This window comes from Poeciliopsis prolifica, unplaced genomic scaffold, assembly GCF_027474105.1.
Source record: "Poeciliopsis prolifica strain line A6 unplaced genomic scaffold, Auburn_PproV2 SCAFFOLD012, whole genome shotgun sequence".
In the NCBI taxonomy this organism is placed as follows: domain Eukaryota; kingdom Metazoa; phylum Chordata; class Actinopteri; order Cyprinodontiformes; family Poeciliidae; genus Poeciliopsis; species Poeciliopsis prolifica.
This window is the reverse complement of record NW_026562387.1, coordinates 11357924-11377297: the sequence shown is the minus strand read 5'-3', so window position 1 is coordinate 11377297 and position 19374 is coordinate 11357924. Positions and strand designations below refer to the sequence as shown.

The 19374-nt window shown below is 37.2% G+C and overlaps 1 protein-coding gene across 2 annotated transcripts; it reads left to right on the top strand.

Moving 5' to 3' along the window:
• The first annotated feature begins 1067 nt into the window (after positions 1 to 1067).
• plcd1a (phospholipase C, delta 1a) lies at positions 1068 to 19359 on the top strand. Of its 2 annotated transcripts, none has more exons than XM_055037201.1 (15): positions 1068 to 1226; positions 7882 to 8040; positions 11785 to 12013; positions 12334 to 12463; positions 12554 to 12782; positions 12899 to 13100; positions 13996 to 14140; positions 14216 to 14368; positions 14973 to 15122; positions 15213 to 15369; positions 15484 to 15600; positions 15703 to 15881; positions 16703 to 16838; positions 17319 to 17468; positions 17712 to 19359. In XM_055037201.1, the coding sequence occupies exons 1-15, from the start codon at positions 1196 to 1198 to the stop codon at positions 17801 to 17803; spliced, it is 2259 nt and encodes a 752-aa protein (XP_054893176.1). In that variant the 5' UTR covers positions 1068 to 1195; the 3' UTR covers positions 17804 to 19359. The 2 variants fall into 2 exon arrangements, with proteins under 2 accessions (XP_054893176.1, XP_054893175.1); XM_055037200.1 differs by lacking the exon at positions 1068 to 1226 and adding an exon at positions 3734 to 3883.
• The last annotated feature ends 15 nt before the right edge of the window (positions 19360 to 19374 follow it).

Genomic DNA, 19374 nt, shown 5'->3' with positions numbered 1-19374 from the left:
GTAACGTCTAACCAAATCATCCCTACAAGTTGATCAGGTAAGAAAACAATGCCACACAGGCATGTCAAAACAACCCACAGGACACTTCTAAGTGTTGTCAGCACACATGTGAATTGTGTGTGATTCTCCAAATGGGTACATTAAAAATGAAAATACACAAAATACTCTTAATAACCAAGCAAGAATCTTTGGTTAAAAATTAACCATGTTAAAGCAGAGAAAGATTTCTGTCATCTATCTGGATAATTTCAGTTATGCAAACCACTTTCCCCATGTTCTCAGGCAAAAAGACTGGTCATTTCCTGAAAAGTTTAGTTTCAGTTGGCCCCCTCATGAATGCCAATTGCTCTTGTTGCCCAGGCCAAGATTCCTGAGGCGCCTGAAACAAAATCTGTAGTTGTGCTCATCTGCTTATGTGGGTCTGAAGAGGGTTTCTCAAAGAGGGAATTGTTAGAGCGTTTTTCTTTTCTTTTTGGTTTTTTTAAAATTAATTAATTATTTTTTTTTACATTATTTCATGCTTTTTTTCTCCCTTTTTAATCAAAAGAATTTTTGCAGTGTGTTTCGTTCATGTTTTATATTTAAAAATAGCCTGTGTTTACCTCATGCAGAAGTAATTCCTTTCCAAACATTTTCATGGACTAATGATAAGAATGGTTTGTTTTTATGCAGAAGAGGTGTGGAGTGGAAGTACAAGAGCAGCAAGAAAAGGCAGGGTAGAGACGTGCCTTTTCTTGCTGCTCTTGTATTTTGAGTGACACCCAAAATAAATCACTCTTAATGGCCACAAAAAAAATTCTAATTTCAGGATTACTTAACTGTATTAAAACACCAGCTTGGCAATGATAAGGTTTGCGCTGAATATATATGGATTCTGGGTACATATTTTCTGGTTGTGTTAATAACATTCCTTCTGAAGGTGTAGCTTCTATCGGAAAGCATGGCGGAAATGATGTAGTCATGAGAGACAGTGGACGACTTGTCAAACTGGTGCTCAAGTGGGTGTGAACAAGCAGGGCTGGAACTGGTATTAAATGTGCGCTTTGTGGGTTGGCTCAGAGGGGAGAAACAGAGTAGATTTTCCTCTCAGAAGAGTTGTGCAAGTATTTCCACTGAAACAGACAGGACAGTTCAGTAGAGGCAAACAGGAATTTCTTTCTGCTGTGGACGGGGATTGATTTTGACTGAATTCAAAATGGAATCAGATGGGGACTCTAGGATAGACGGTGAGTAGGGTGGCGATAGTGAAACTCCTCATAACCTCAATGTGCACAGAGTCTTTTAAAATGTTGTTTCTTGATCCACATTTGAAGTGCAGACCCTCTTTTTATTGCTGTATTGAATGAAAGACTGTATTCATACTTTAAGTCCCAGAGTTTTATATATGTAAAATAACAACTAGCTTCATTGCCTTCAAGGAGAAGAATATCTGATTTTCTTGAAGACCGTTAAAATACCTTAAATTCCTGTTGCTATCACTTTGTCCAGAGAGGATTTGTAAGGTAAACAGATTTTACAGAATAAAAACCTGATTTATAAACAGACATTAACTGAAATAACATATTATTTCAAGTATTTTAAGTTCATAGTCCCTGTGACGCTACTCATCATATTCAAGTAACACACATTTGATTCTAAAGTTCATCATCGTTTTAAATTCTTTTATCATTTTGTGTTTTATTTTCAGTTCATAGTGTTTGTAATATAGCCAACAAACATTCCAACAAGGATCATTTGAAGGGCATATGTGGTGAGTCAATGGCAGGTTCCCAAGTCTAATTCAGCATATCCAGCCTGATTTATGGTTTTGGATATTTTTCTGAAACATAAAATTATTCTGATTCTAAATGAATAAATAAAACTCATATATAAACCAAACAGATTTAAACCCCAGACCCACAGAGTCAATTCTGTAACAGATTTATTTTATTGGTTTTGTCACCTAAATAATGTACAAACAAGATGAAATTATGTCAATAAAATAAACTTGTGCAATAAAGCAAACTTATTAACTATCTAACAAAATCTATACAAATTCTCCTCCATAAAAAAGTTTAGTCACAAGTCGAGTTTTTATTAATCCATTTCCATAATAATGTTTTAAATGCTTTTGGAACTAATTATTGCAGATGTAATCCCCTATAAACTATTGACTGTTCAACAGCCTGTTACCTGCTTACTCACTACTGCCATACAAAATGCACAAAAATGGTAATGGGAGGAGCTAGTCAGTATTACCTCTGTGAATTCACAATTATTTATTTTGCTTTTATTTCTAAAGGAAATGTAGAAATATTTTCTAGCAAATTGTGACTGTGTGGTGTGACTGGGAACAAAGATATGTCTTCTTAAGAACTTGTTTCAAGAGACTGGATGAATATGACGTAATAGCAATAGTGACATATTTGTCGAGTTTCATGTTTATGTTTGTTGCTCAGCTGACTGGCCTCTGCACCTTTGACACATATCATCTTTCTTCCAGTTCCAGTATTCGATCTCTGTACTGTTTCCAGTCATATAACTAGAGTAAGACACTAGAAGAAAAAGATTTGAATATTTGCAAGAATGCTAAAATTACAGGCTCTGACAAAAATTCAACATATGCGTGCCAAAATGCCAGACATCCTATGCATTGACAATCTTTCGGGAATCAATTGCCATCATCACATCCTGTTATTTCACTCAGTGAGTGAAAACAAGGCCTTTGGTTTTGTTGGCGGACACAGCTGATGATCAGCATGACCTGTCCTCGGTACGCCATGATTCACCTTCCTGTCCAGATCCGGGCTGGGACAGTCTTCTTTGTTGCGCCAGATCTGCAACTAACAACAGGTGATAGTTTTTGCTTGAATTTTAATCCACTCACTGTTTTGAAGTGACGGATTGGAAACTTTTTTTTTTTTTTGCGTTATTTACACAATTGACTCCCACTTTTAAAGACCATAATATCTCTTAGAAACACTTTAGAAGCACTTACAGCACAAATGACTTTGTTTTAACAGAACTGGCAGAGCAAATCGTCTAACTGGTATATTTAGGTTAAAACCTGACATCATTTTATCTCAAGCAAAAATTTATAAAGCTTCCACAACTTGCTTTAGGGTTTCAAAGAACATATATTCATCACGTGATCTCACTGCCCAAACATGTCAGAGGAATGCTTTCATGGGAAAAGCATATTTAAAAAAATATATATACTAATATATAATAGGAATTGTTACAAATACTATCACCAACAAAACTCATCAACGCTTTAAATGCGTCTTCGTGTTATATGTGTTTATGAATTTGTATATTTTCGACACTATAGTACACGGGACAACGCAACCTCGAGCCAAACTAACAGCAGATACTTAACTACTGCCACACGGCGGCGCCATTTTGATGTCTCCCGTAGAGGGACGTACACGTTTTCAAAAGCTTTGCAAAGACAACAGAGCATTTTTATATTTCATTTGTTTTGAGTGCAGTTGATCTTATTTAGCGGAGACTCTGAAAAGAAACACTCGCAAAAAAATAAAGTTAAAAAAAAAATCCACTTTGAGTGTATCTTTCCCAAAAAGGTTAAACCAAATAATAAATGTAACTTTGAGTATAAATTTGTTGTCTATACCTACAATGTTTCTCCGAAGGAGCAATTTACCCTCTTTCTGGGTAATAACACCCATGTAAAGACCCGCCCCACGAGGAGAGAGAGAGAGAGAGAGAAAAAAAACTTTTCCTCCCAGCTTTTTTCTTCCTTACCGAGCTCAAACTGTACACCGAGCGGAGTTTTACGCAGCGATGTCTTGCTTCTGCCTACGTCCTAAAAGGACAAACTCACAGGAGAAAGTATTTGAAGAGCACCAGAAAAAGGTCGCGCAGGAAAATGGGGAACGTTTGGGTGAGTCCTCTGTTTAAAGGTACGCTTGGAGTCAGTCAGGGGCGCACGTTGTTAAACCAACACAGACAGGAGCGCCCGCGCATGCCCGGGTGGCGTTTGGAGAACTTGGATTTGGAAAATATGCTCCTGTTGTTATGACGCATCAGTAATCCAGCGTGTCCACATCTGTGTTTGTTATGTGCACAAATGTAAATGGTTCTTAATCGCCTGGTCTGTCATCTTTCTTCTGATGAAAGACCAGGCTTCTGCCTGACAAAAACCCTCTGCTCCCTTTTCGATGAGAGGAGAAAAAACCCCACAGTGAATGGTCTAGTGAAAATCCTCTTTGTTGTTTCCAGTGACTCTACGTGGCCCTTTTCATTTATGATCTCCTTAAAAGCAAGGGAAAGCCTATGACTATCATTGTTTATGAATAAACAACAGAGACATTTCATCTTTTTCAGAACACCAGCTTTTAAAGAGATATGTCTTTTACTAAATCAAATTAAATTACTCCTATTTATCCGCACTAACATATGGGCGTGTCTTGGATTCTGGTCTGACCCAAGGTTGTGTAAACAGAATTTGATTTGCTGTGCCTCTTCAATGGTGTTGATGTTAAGAACATCACCACCAATAAAACACACTCACCAATAACACCAGTTCATGCTCTAATCAATTCTTTTATTATTATTAATGATATACTTTATGAAAAATATGTTTTATTTGCTACTGATTTTCACGTTAGAATTTTACACAAGCCAGAATGCAGTTGCTCAAATGGTGCTTCTTACTTGGTGGGGATTTTAAATGGAAAAGAAGAAGAAGAAAAAAATCAAATATAGGTCCATAGCCTTGATATTTATTTATTTATTTATTTCATCTAATTGCCACTGGCATCTTGAGGTAAACTTATGAATGTCTGAATATTCTGTATTGCAGTGTGTGTGTGTGTGTGTGTGTTTACTATTTGAAGATGAGGATAGCTTGCATTGTAATTTCAAGTTTTCATTCTGCTGAGAAAAGCCATATAAACACACCTATGCCAACGCTGCAGTTGCTGGTATTGGGTCTGGAAAGTCAATTCTTAGTTCCTTTTCACCCACGAAATAAAGAGATATAGTTGTCGCTGGTTGCGTTTTCTACTGTAAACTCCTCTCACTTACAAGTTCGTATCTATCTAATTCCTTCAGGTTTTGGAGATGGAATAAAAACAAACTCGCTTGTTGAAATATAGCTTTGTAAACAAACTGGGTTGAAATACAAACAAAAGATTTAACTCGTAGCATCACTTTATTGCTATGTTCACCAAAAATAACAATTAAAAGAGATTTTTCTTTCCACTTCCACAAAGTAAACTTTTAAATCTTAAATTTTAAGCAATTTTAAATCGCATATTCATTCCCTTTGAGCTATTCCACATTTGTCACTCTACAACCAGAACGTTCAATGCATGTTATGCAATTTTATGTGATAAACATATGTACAATATGACTTGAAAGAAAATACAACAAATCAAAAAAAAATTTCAGTTCTACTTCTTGTCTTATGGTGTATCTCTTTCAACTTTTCTCATCCAGAGACTGTCACTCTCCCTGTAGCTTTAGGATTGTCCTCTTGGACACCATCGACCCACTTCTAAGACTTTGGTTGTCACTGAATTGGTTTTCTTACTAACGTTTGGCTCATTGAAAAAATATAAATGTGACTTTTATGGTTTTCTTTCAGAGTTGATCTTTTCCAAGATTGTTTAGATTTTCCCACCTAAACAATGAACCTCTGCAATGATTTTGAAGTTGCCTCCAATTCATTGATGCACTGGATTTACATTAATAGCGGGAAGACAATTGTTTGTGACAGTTGTTCGTCACATTGTTCAGATTTTCATAGTAGAAAGGTTGAAAACCATGTGTCTTTTCTTTCCACTACACAATTATGAACAACTTTGTGTTTTTGTAGTACAAGTAAAATAGGAAGGAAGTTTGCATATGTAGCATTGCATAATCTGAAAATTCAAGAGGACAATTACTTTTGTAAGGCACCGAAGGTAAAGAGTTTCCAATATGAATCAACACAAGTTTTTTTGATAATACACTTATCTTAACCAACCTTAGCAGGGAAAATGCAGGGTAAGAGTGAATTCCTTCTCTTCAGGAAATTTGAGAAAATCAACCAGCCATATTATTTCCCAATAATTCTAGAAAACATCATGCCCTAGCTTGTCTCACATGGTGTGAACAGTGAGTTACAGACTCGTCAAGCCTTGCATCTGAAATTCATTACTCAGCTTTAAAAGAAGCACTCATTACGTGGGGGGGCGTTCCTTGGATTCTGGAACTAGTTTTTGTTTTCCTGGAAGAATAAAACACACCCTATGTTGTCAACAAAAAAGCTGAACTAACTAGGTTGGCTGTTTGACGTATATGTTCAAAACAATTCTTTTAATGCTTCTGGAGAAACAAAGCCATGTAGGGAGCTCAGGTTACAATTTGTGCGGAAAAGCCTGTCACGCTATCTCCCTGGCAATCTGATAAAGCTCCAACAGAGTTCAAGTGCTTTCCCCTTCAAAGGACACATACAGATTCCAATTTTATTTCGTAGAAACCTTGGTAAAAACTTATCGTTGTTTTAAGTTGCATTGCAGATCCCAGCACAATCGACAATACATTAAGCATTTTCTACCCAGTATTTTTATGGCTTCACACAGAGGGTTTGACTTAGGAATCATTCCCAAAGCTGTTAGCATGCGGTTTCCTAAGTTTTTACTTCACGTAAATAATGGCTTACTGCAAAATCATGCTGTCCACTCTGTAGAAGACAGCAAAAAAAATGAAAACAATATTAGCGTAGAAGTTAGCAGGACATCTAAAATGGAAACTCTGCTATTGTTCCTGTTTAACAACAAGCTGATATCTTTTCCATCCAAAAGAGTCCATATAAAAATCCAAAGTTTATATATATATATTTAGCAGTTTTACATGTGAAGCCAATTTTATCCACCGATGTCATCAACCTCGGCAAAGTCTAAAAATCAACCACTGGGCTTTTTTTTTTCTCCCGTGAGAGAGGTTTGACTGATAAACTGACTTACCAGGTCATGTCTGCACATTTACAGTTAACAACAGTCACCCCATTGTTGCCAATTCACCAACTTTCTTCATATGTTGGCAAACGTTTCAGACAAAAAATGGTATTGGCCAAAATCGGAACCGGTAAGTTGGGCTTTTTAAAAGATTGGTAATCGGCGATCGCCAGAAAACTGTAATCTGCTCACTCCTAGTTTCAACAATGGACTTTAAATTACTCTAGACCAAAATCAAATTGGGACTTTAAGATTTGAAAATCAATATTCACAGAGATCCTCCACTCAAGTCTGGTTTTATCTTTGTAGTTGTGAGGGATTTACCCCTCCCTAAAAGGTGATGTGTTTGTGCTTCTATATTCCGATTTATTTATTAACTGTATTTTGTTTGGAGGAAGCAACTTGCTTTGTTTGGTGTTTTTGTTTTAATCATTTTTCTTCTCTTTGAGGTCACCTGGTCAGGTGTTGCAATGGAAGCGTGCCCATGAGCAGTGCTGACAAGGACCTGGTGTTTTCAATCAACCTCAGAATCTATTGTTTGAGAGGAAGGGGAGATGTGTTTGGATTTAATTTGGGGCCCAGATTGTTTTTGTTTTAGTTTGAAGGTTGTTAGTTGAAATATAAATTTCTTTCTAGGAATATAGTGTAGTACAAATGTTGTTTTCACTTGTAAGTGTTGACTCCACCCCTTAATTAGTCAAGGAAGAGTCAATGCTTTAAAAGGCAGGTGTGTTAGATCAGAAGGGACTTTCCCTCTTGTGTGTGAACCTGTCATGCTGTAACTGGATGGAAATGTTTTTGAAAAAAAAGATAAAACGAATAAGAGCTCTATAACTTCTGGACTTTGTTTGATTTTTTTTGATTGCAACCCTACAGTAGTAATATCCAAACATTCATAATAATTCTGATATTTTCTCTTTTGTCCTAAATTGTCTAGGTCTAAAAGATGATGATGATCTTCAGTTCCTGCTCGCCGGCACAAACCTGATCAAGATTCGCTCAAAATCCTGGCAGAAGAGCCGCTACTTTAGTCTGATGGAAGACTGTAGGACTATCTCGTGCTCATCTAAAAAGATTTTCAAAAAAGACAAAACCTGTGAGTTTTATATTTCTTTTATCATATGATTCATAAAAATGAGTTAAGTCTTGCTAAAGAAAAATAATCTTGAGCACCACATCTCGCTTCTTCATTAGCTGGACATTCCTTTGGCTTTTACAGGGTCAACTAAGAGCACTCCTTTCAGATCAAAACAAAAGCTTCTTGCTTCATAGTGTGCACACACACACGTGCACACACGCACACACACACACATTCATCAAATTGCTCTGGCAAGTATGTGAGAAATGTTGGTGGTGGAGTATAAAGAGCTCACACATTCATCATGGGTGCGGCAAGAGTCAGACTAGAAAAATCTAGTGTACATCCTGACTATGTGTGTGCCCATTTGAGTTATTTTCCTTCATCTGGTCCAGTGATCCATTGTCAGACTGAGACATTATCTTTCTCTGGGTCTCTGGTGGTTCAGGTTTCCCTCCCACCCCTTTGACAGTCAGTGCTGCCGGGGCTGATGACCTCTGTCCCAAAGCCGGCGCTTAGAACAACAACAGAACCCGAAGCTGGTCTTAAGGTGGTCAGTGTTTTGTTTTAGGTCTCTACAGCATGTTTTATTGTTTTCGTGCCAGAAAGCCAAAGTGACAGCTCAGCTCAAAAGTAGTGAGGTTTACTGGGGAAAAAACTGCGAGTGAAACAAGACCTGGTTTTAACCACATTTGAAAAGAGATGTTTAGAAATCAGCGTATGCGTGCTTTTGAATTTTATCAGTTTAAAACCACAAAGTCAAGACTGTAAATATGCATCGATGCTTAGTCTGAATTCTAGAGAGAAATTATCTTGAATTATGTATAGTCATTGAATATTATCTTTTAAATTTTCTAGTATTTCAAAGACTTTATATTATCATGCACTAACAGGTTTTTCATGCTTTTTGGAAGAGAAGCAGAACCACAGAATCACATCTCCACCACTGTGGTTAACAGTGTGTATCTGCTGTTTGCACGTTCTACCTTTCTTTCATGCGAAACTAGTTTCAAGTGCTTTGACTTGTTAGCATGTAATAGTTGTTATAGAATCTGTAAACATAATCAAATTGGCATGGTTGTTTTAACCTCAATGACATGTTGAAAAGCATCCGAGACAATATGTTAACTTTAAAAATTGCCACATTAAAATCTACCAGGGTTCTCTGTGGGTACTTCGGGTTTCTTCCACAGTCCAAAAACATCAAGTCAATTGGTCTTTTGAAAATTCTCCTTAGGTGTGAATGTGTGTGTGGTTGTTTGTCCTGGACAGACTGGCAACCTGTCCAGGGTGAACCGCGCTTCTCACCAGGAACGTTAGCTGGAGATAGGCACCCGCACCTCCAGACCCCACGAGGGAGAAGGGTGTAAGAGAATGGATGGATGGATATTTGCTCCACTTCTGACAAGTACTAGTAGCTGTTTTTTTGTGGTCATTTCCTGACTTATGTAGATTAACACATGCTTTGCGTGAATAGCAGGCACTCCTATCTTACCCATTTTGAAGATTAGATAAAGCAAATTGGCCTCCTTGTCATGTCACATTTTACCCCATGGAAATAGGTTAGTCATGAATTTCTACTTAAAATTTAGAGAATCATCAATACCTTAGCTGCTAAGAACAAACATACTTTACATATTAAATGCTGCAGTGACATGAATGGATCTATATATCTACTGCTTTCTTTCATTTTCCGATGGAAGCTTTCGCATTGAGAAGAAGTCCCTGAAAAAGTTGAGATGAAATCAAAAGCAGATATTTTTGTCTGGTAGTTGTAGCAGCAAAGAGTGAAAAATGCGGGAGATGCAGGTTCATATACTTAACAGCAGTAGAGTTTTTTTTGTCTTGCTGTTTGTTAAAAAATTACATCGGATGATAAATCTGCTTCAGCTGTATTTGTTTGCAAAAGCCTGTTCAGATAAGTACTGTAAGCATGTGTACTTACCTTTCAATGTTCAATTCTATAAACAATATTGGCCAGTTATCTAAAACTAGCGTAGCTGAACTTTTAATCTCTCTTGTTTTTATCACAAGGTCAGTAGTTTCTCTTTAGTGTGATTACGTCATGTGTGTTGGTACCTGCTCTGCTGTAAATTAAGCTGCTCAACAAAGGATCTGTCTTCCAGTATATGGGCGGAAACAGGCTGCATGAGTAAAGACCTTCAGTCAAGTTGTCTGGGTCACATTGGTGATAAATCAGTGTATCTTATTCTATTTTCTTATTTATTTATTTTTTGTAGAGAAGGACAATCTCACTCATTAAGGCTCTTGAACTTTGATATTTCTTAACACTTTAATTAAACAAGCCTGGACAAGAAACCATGTTGATATTATTCACCACCCAAAACACAAACAACATTAAGGGAGGTTAAAAAAATGCTAAAAGATTATTTTGAGAGAACCAAATTACGACACTTTGATGCAATAATGTATTTTAATGTGATCTTCACCAGACAAATGATAAGTATGGCGTGTAATAAATCTGTAGTTATTACTACTATGTTTGTTACTTTGAGTACTCTTGTATGTTTTATGCTCATCTTTACCAAATGTCCTCTGTCACCCTCTGTCCACTTACATCTTGTCTCCCAACAAAGATGCAAAAACTTAACGTTGTTGATTTCGTATTGTTTTTGCTTCTTAATATCAAGTGAACCTTGATCATTTTATTCTCCTCTTTTTATAAACTGTTGTGGTGCAAGGAAACCCTTACTTAATCAATTATTAATAAAGAGGGAAAAGCATTACTGTAAATTTTATAAAATTTTATCTCTATAATACTGGAACTATGAACAAGCGTCACGTCTCCACCAGTTCCAACATAACCCAGCGTAGAAATACAAGAGAAGAAAGAGGGAGAAATCAAGAGCAGTGAGAAAGAAAACAGTTCTTTTATTAAACATGGGGTCATGGCGTCTGCTGTTGCTTGCTATTGGAGGTAATAAAACTGACTTTTTCTGTTAGGAGAAACAGGCAGGTCCATGACCCTGAACTGGACAATCATTTTGTACTTCATCAGAACGGTCAGATTTCCAGTCCACCTCTGCCTGAAGACTCAGGAATGCCAATTATGTGTGATAAGGTTGTTGTTTTTAAATCTAAAAGGTCCAGCAAGAATATTTTGAAAGGTCTTAGAGGAAAGGAGTTCTGCGACGTGTTTGTGTGCAAAACATTACCGTCCTCTATACTCTCAAACAGTTCTGTTAACCACCATTGTATCTTTTTTCATAATTTCTCACTCACTCTCGCTTTTCTTTTAATTTGACTGGTATCAACCATTTCCACATGGTTGATACCAGACATGGTTGGGCTCAGACGTCTTGGAAGCATGTGACTTTTCTCAAACACTTTGAGGCCACCAAAGGAAGCTCCCTCATAAACAAGAGTTATCCTGTGGATAAGACACAAAAACAGCCCAATTGTAACCAAAGAGAAAAGTCGTATTTCACAACAAGATAATGGCAAGTAGGAGGAAGGACTGTGCTTTAGGTGTTAAGAATGCCTGATGGGTATTAAATGCTTACGACCAGATCTTAAATTACAAATAAAGCGATCACTGTCAGACAACTTTGGAATGATTCATTTTGGAAGAAGTCAAAAATCCTTTACAAATAATTTAATGTCAATTTTAGACCCTGAACGCTGTCTTAAACTTGCCATAAGTTTAAAAGTTCAAATGAACTTGGCTTATAATTAATTAGCACAGCCATGTTGTCATTTCTAAATACAGGTACTAACAAATGTCCTGCTTTCTCCACACAGTCCTCATTGATGAGATTGAATCTGTGCGCAAAGGCCGCCAGACCGAAGCACTCAAAAAATACACGGACCCCAATGAGGAAGAGATGTGTTTCTCTATCATGCTTAAGGGACACAACAAGAATCTCGACTTTATGGCGGACTCTAAAGAGGAGGCCCATCGGTGGGTCACCAGCCTGCAGAAGCTCATCAACCAAGTGAACAACCTCAACAAGAAGCAAAAGAGTGAACAGTATCCTTAATGTGATTTGATTTCAATTTTCTTTTATTTCATACATACACCATCTGGTTTGTTAATGTAGTTTGTTAGTTTGTTTCAAATATTTTTGTGCAGAGGGACATGTGAAAGCACATATGGTTGGTGAGTTTTGTCACAACCAGTAAGTTCAGTTGTGCATTTATTTATGCATTTATGTAGTTTTATATATGTGCATTAGATATTGTACAGGGGTGCATCAGTTGAGATTTGGGCTCTAAGGTGGTGCTCTGTACAGTTATTATTTGTAGTTTTGTTCTTCTGTCGTAAACTAAATCCTTACATCTGAGTTCCAGTTGGTTTGTCAGCTGCATGCGAAAAGCAGACAAGAACAAAGACAACAAGATGACCCTGAAAGAGCTGAAGCATTTTCTGCGACAGGTCAACATTGAGGTGAATGACTCCTATGCGGAGGAAATATTTAAGGTGCGACACTCTCAAATTGCTTTTCGTTTTGAGTAAAACCAAATCAAATCAAAGTTAGCAGATGACTGAAGTCCCAATGTGTTTATGCAGAAATGTGACACGTCAAATTCGGGTACCCTGGAAGACTTGGAGATCGAGGAATTTTATAACCACCTGACAAAGCGGGAGGAGATAGATGAGATCTATCAGAATTATGCTAAAACACAGGGTGAAATGAGCGTCAGGGACCTGCTGGATTTCCTACTGAATGAGCAGAGGGAGCAAGCGACAGTGGAGTGTGCGCTCAAGCTGATTGAGAAATATGAATTGGACGAAGCAGGTTGGTAAGCTGTTTCGGGACAGTTTTTTTTTTTTGTTTTTTTTTTCAAAAGTTAAATTTTCATCAAATTTGCTTTGCTTCAAGGGTTATTCAATGTATTGTGCTCATCCTCACAGCAAAACAGAAGAAGCACATGTCTAAGGATGGCTTTACAATGTACCTCAACCATGAGGATGGATCCATCTTCAACCCAGCTCACTCACAGGTGTATCAGGACATGAGTCAGCCCCTCAATCATTACTTTATCTCCTCCTCACACAACACCTACCTGATGGAGGACCAACTCAAAGGACCCAGCAGCACAGAGGCCTATGTAAAGTAAGCATTTCAATAACGTTTGTTGTTAGACAAAAATTAGAAAACGCCCTCGGTTTTAATCTGCTGTCTGGATTTTTTAGGCCTGACATTTCATGAGTCTGTCCAACAATTATCTACTTTGTTTAATGCACAATTCAATTAAATCTTTACTGATATCTTTTTGTTCTCAATGAGTTAAATATCTTGGACAAGACTCTGTCTCGTTTTCAAAAAAGCCGTTCTACCGAGTTAGCTCTTTCCAGTGTACCCAACGATTTGTTGTTGTACAGAAATGAAGAGGGACCTTGATTCTTGTCTCTGTGGATCATTCGGGATACTTTGGGTCAATTAAAATGTGGGGTGAACATAAATAAAATTTCCGTCGTAAACTCAAACCTTAAGGCATGTCCAGTTACTCTTAAGCATTGACCTGGTGTCAGGTCTTAGCCATATTATTTCTATTTTATCTGCTTTCTCTACTACGCTGACAATGTTTTTATTACATATGAAGCCCAGTGTTTGCTGGAAGTTTTAGTTCGTGTTTGAAACCTTGTCAGATAAGTTTGTTCAATTGAATGAGGAGCAAATTAAATTTGTTTAATGTATTAAATGGTCCTGATGAAAACTTGACTATACTTTCTGCACAGGTTAACCCCAATATTAAATTCTAGGGCAGGGTCTTAAGTGTAATTTATCATTTGATCCAAATGAAGTGTTGCTTATTACTAATGAAGGAAACTGAGAGCTATTAAATCCACTGCTTACATAAGAACAATTAATCAAAAATCCTTGCATACTTTCATACAATTTGATTATTCACTGATTCCACATATGTCTAGTTATTTCAGTTAAAATGAAACTGTTCACTTAGAGTAAATGGATGGACAAGGTAGTTTTATCACTCCTCTTTTTGTAGAGCATTGATGAAGAGTTGCCGTTGTGTGGAGCTGGACTGCTGGGATGGACCAAATGGAGAGCCTGTAATTTATCACGGCTACACTCTAACATCAAAAATCCTTTTCAAAGACGTCATCAGAGCCATCAAAGACTATGCCTTCAAGGTAAATAAAATGTTTATTTTACCTCTAGGAGAATAAAAAGCTTTGAATGTTGATGGTTGATCTTTTGCTACCCAGACATCTCAATACCCAGTGATTCTGTCCCTGGAGAACCACTGCACAGTGGAACAACAAAAGCTCATGGCCCATCACTTAATCGACATCCTGGGCTCTGCTTTGGTCACAAAGCCTTTGGGTGACTCCATGCCCACCAACCTCCCCTCACCAGAGGTATGTAACCATAAATTCTAACTCAAGTTAGGTTTAATTCAGTGTGGATCCCTATTATAAATATTCTTTATAATTAAGAATCAAAACACGACCACAGCAAGTTAATGAACTTCTGAGCCAGGTTTTTCTCTTTCCAAGTTACTTGAGCGTTAAAAGCTAAGGTGAAAGGAATGAAACTAATCTAATTAAACTACAAAAAAGTATTTCCCAAGTTGGAGTGAAATAGATCATCGTTCTTGCGGTCTTCTAGCCATAAGATTTAAATGGTTTGAAACTCCAGAAGGAACATTGTTGGTTATTTTTCCAAATGTATGAAGCTGGAGAAACTTGACTGAATGAGGACTTTGCTACTTTGATGCTTAACAAATTCTCCACATTTTCTCCTAAAGATATCACAGAATTCAATCTCTAAGGGTGGGGTGGAGGAAAAATAATATAAATAATATAAAGGACTGTTTTACAACACTGCGATGAATTAACAAAACGATATGCTATTTGGAATACAAAATTAAGAAATATGTTTCCTTGTTTTCCTTGGATTCCTTCTTGGCACATTTTGATAATTGAGCAACAAAACATTGAAGCATATTTTGTGTTTGTTTAGGAGCTGAAAGGCAAGTTCCTCGTCAAGGGGAAACGACTGAACAAGCTGGATGCCATGTTCTCCAACAACAACTCTGTTCAAGAAGACACGGTGTCTGAGGAGGATGAGGCTGCAGAAAGCCAGGAGAACGGTCAAAAAGCAAAGTCAAAGGTGAATCACATGATTTGTACTGTGTATATAAAAATCTAAAAAAAAAATAAAATAAAGAACTGGTTTAACTAGTCTTCCATTTTCTTTCAGAAATCAAAGATCAAACTCGCCAAAGAACTCTCAGATATTGTTATCTATTGTAAGAGCGTCCATTTCAGTGGGTTTCAACATGCCAAAGACAACCAGAACTTCTATGAAATGGCATCTTTGAAGGAGAGCAAAGCTTTCCAACTGGCTGAAACTTCAGGTACATTAAAGACCTATCAGTAGTTGAGAGAACTGTAAAAAAAAAAAAAAAAAAAAAAGCTCCAGCAATCCAAAGATTAAGCAGGCAGGTTTTTATGTTTATGTTCTTCTACAGCCACTGCCTTCATTCATCACAACATGGACAAACTCACCAGGATCTACCCAGCTGGCTCGAGGACGGATTCCTCCAACTACAACCCTGTTCCTATGTGGAATGTTGGCTGCCAGATCGGTATTCTCCCTAAAATTCAGCGTAGAATAAAATATTAAATTCTTAGCATACTGAATAATGAGCAGTGTTTTACTCTGATCCTTTATCTGACCTTTGTTTCAGTGGCGCTGAACTTCCAAACTCACGCTAAAGAGATGCAACTTAATCAGGGCCGGTTTCTGCCAAACGGATTTTGCGGATACATCTTGAAGCCCGAATTCCAGAGAAGCCTGTCGTCTCAGTTCAATCCTCAATCTCTTACCGAAGGGCCATGGCTACAGAAGAAGATCCTCCATGTCATGGTGAGAGTTAGCCTCAAAAATGTTGCTCCTTGTTTATTTATGAACATGTATGTAAATATAACTTGCTGAAATTGTTCATGGTTCTCAATGGGTGTCAAGAGTGTCACGAAGTACAAAGCTGGTTCACACTTTAGCGCTTTCTGCCATCGAAAGAGGCACCTTGTAGACCTCAACCTTCTGTGCAGGTTAAGATTTTGACCACAGATCAGGACTATGGAAGCAGTGCTTTTTAACCAATCAATGCAATTAAAAGTATAACAATAAAATGATGAGTTAAGGGCAAATTACCGTACATTGTTGTGAAGAGCGGGATTTAGGGAGATAGTTTTGGGGTTCTTCCAACGCAGGTTTCTTTTACATGTTCAAAGAACAACTGCAAGCCATGTTGGAGTCCAGGCTCAGGTCAGAGATGGGTCTATAACATATATATATATATATATATATACATATATATATATATATATATATATATATATATATATATATATATATATATATATATATATATATATATATATATATATATATATATATATAGAGAGAGAGAGAGAGAGAGAGAGAGAGAGATAGATCGATAGATAGATAGATAGATAGATAGATAGATAGATAGATAGATAGATAGATAGATAGATAGATAGATTTTTCTGCATGGCGTTTGCGCCTGCATGGGTTCTCTCCGGATACTCCGGATTCCTCCCACATTATAAAAACATGACTATAATGTAATTGGTCTCTCTAAATTCTCATTAGGTGTGTGTGCCTGGTTGTTTGTCATGACTCGATGATTTTATTAAAAATATTTTGTCTCTTTAACACAACAGGTGATCTCAGCTCAGCAATTGCCTAAACTCAACAAGGACAAACAGAAGTCCATTGTTGACCCTCTGGTGAAAGTGGAAATTCAGGGAGTCCCAAAGGACAACGCCAGGAAGATGACGCGCCACATCGAAAACAATGGTGACCGTAACCCGCAGATGTATACATGCACATCTCAGGGGATTACAGTTTCATTGAAAAATTACTTTTTCTGTTAATAAATTATTCACAAGCACTTTGCTACCACACTTTTATCCCTGTGCTACACAGTGGTGCAGTTTATAGGATCATTCCCTTGCAGCAAGAAGGTCCTAGATTATCCTTCCACTAATCTTTCCGCTGATGTGATTGATACACTCTGTGAACACCCAGTTTACTTGTCCATGACGTGTCACACCCTCATTGAGGAGGGTGTCAATGACTAAGCCTTCCTCTTGACTGTTCTGTGAACCATAAAACATACCCAAAATAACAATTCTTCACTTAACATTTTTTGTAGATGCTAAACTGATCATTTCTAAAATAAGTCTTTCAATGACATTCTAATGGATTCCAGGAAGCATTTATGCATGCGTCACAAGAAAGGAGTGTGCTGCTGACCTAAAGATCTGCTCCTTGCAGGGTTCAACCCCATGTGGAATGAGAAATTTGAGTTTCATATCCACGTTCCCGAGCTGGCCTTGTTGCAGTTTGTGGTGGAGGACTATGACTCAGCGTCCCAGAATGATCACATTGGGCAGTACTGTCTGCCACTCACCAGTGTTCAGAATGGTAGGAAACTACAGCAATATAAAGACATGTGACAGAGGTCAAATACTCTTTAGAGGTCAAATACTCTAAAGAGTATTTGACTTATTGGCAAGGAAATATTATTTATTTAATATTTCCTTGCCTTATTGGCAAGGAAATATTCACTTGATAAGATTTTATGTTTTTGACACTTTCTAAATTATACTTCTGTTGTGCAAAAACCTGCTTTGCTGACAAGGCTGAAGTTGACTTCCTCTTTTCCAGGATATCGCCACGTCCCATTGCTCACCAAGAGGGGCGACATCATTCCCTCTGCAGGGCTGTTTGTGCATATCATGCTCCTGGACCAGCAGTAAGATCTTATTGGGTAGAAAGCCTTCATGCAATCTGGGACGAGTTTGAACAGCCAACGACAGAGCAGTGACTAAGTATTGCAACTAGGTTGGATAAAGCTTCATATCGGAAACCTTCTGTCTGTTTTTTGTTATAATTTTTGCCATATTTGTTTTGAGCTATTATTCACTTTTACTATTACTATGAGAAAGGGAGAGTCATTGAAGCTGTGAGTGAATGAGAGGGTTAGAAATTATTTAATGACGGTCGTTTAACTGTTTTATGCTCCCCTAGGAGAATAATTATTGTAAGTTTTACATAGATGCTTTATTCTAAGATGCAGTGCAACCTAGGAGTGATATTATATTGTCACCTTCTTTAAATAATGGCCTAAGTCATTGTTTGCCAAAAGGAATTTTGGTATAAAAAGATTTTTTACTTTTGGCTAAAGAGGCCATGATTTTAGGAAGGTGACAATATGAAGGAACAACCATTTGTGCATTTATTGTGTTTTTTTTCTAGACTTTGTAAGTAGAACAAACCTTGATATATATAATTACTGTACTAGGCATGGGATGGTTACAAATATCAAGTGACAGCAAAGTGTTTAAAGGTCACAGAACGAAAATTATGGACAGTTTCCTGAGATGCCACATGATATGGTCCAGGTCCTTGGCCTGTTGCGTCTCACTGCAACTCAGATGTCTGGACAAAGTTTACTACACTGTGAACTTTGGGACTTTTAGTTTAACTTATGTTTCTAGTTTTAATATCTCTTTATTTCTCTATAGCTTACCAAAAACAATCCAAAACGTTGTTTTTGCTTTGGATTTGTTTCCGGCAATTGTTATTTATTTCTCTTTATTGACTATACTGGATTCAGTTTTCTTTCCTCCTATTTTTATTTGCCGTCACCTTCTCCTCTGTACTGCTGATCCAATACCTCATCTCTCCTATGCCTGTGTTTTCGCTCCAGCTGTTCCTCATTTCTTGGTTTGTACTTCTCCATTAATACTCTTTGTTTCACTTTTAGTTGGATTCTCACATGTTCTGAATCCACTAGTTCTTTATTCTAAGAACTAGAATAAAGAACTAGTTTAATACAAAAGACCTGCAAAAGTAAGGCTTTTGTATTTTGTTCATTAAACATTGCCATCACACTGTTGTCTTACCTGGATTATAGTCCGATCCTGGATATCAGACAAGCAGTATTTTTTAAGGAAGGCTCATAGCCGTTACACATTCTAAGTGTTACTATATGAGCAGAATGGCAAAAGGGTGCAATTGTAAACATATTAGGGACTTAAAAACGGCTAATTCTGTACATTTTTGTTGTACTTATTTGAAATGCTATTGTGGTGTGACATTCTTCCAATCCATGCCTCGTCTGTTGTTTTTTTTACTTTCTTAAATAGCAGCAATCTTATCTCTTTAGGGAGTTTATGTGCCTTTGTTCACATTTTCTCAAGCCAAAGTCTTGGACTATAGTTAAGACTGTCTTATAATTTACATTTTAGACATCATGACTAGATCATACCGAGTTACAGTTAAAGAAAATAAACTTAAATCTTCTTCTCAATGCTTGTTTTAGTAA

Coding starts and splice junctions, on each gene's coding strand:
- plcd1a (XM_055037200.1), top strand. CDS start 3,784: ATGTCTTGCTTCTGCCTACGTCCTAAAAGGACAAACTCACAGGAGAAA. Junction 8,041..11,784: donor TTTCAAAAAAGACAAAACCT/GTGAGTTTTATA, acceptor TTCTCCACACAG/TCCTCATTGATGAGATTGAA. Junction 15,601..15,702: donor GAATGTTGGCTGCCAGATCG/GTATTCTCCCTA, acceptor CCTTTGTTTCAG/TGGCGCTGAACTTCCAAACT.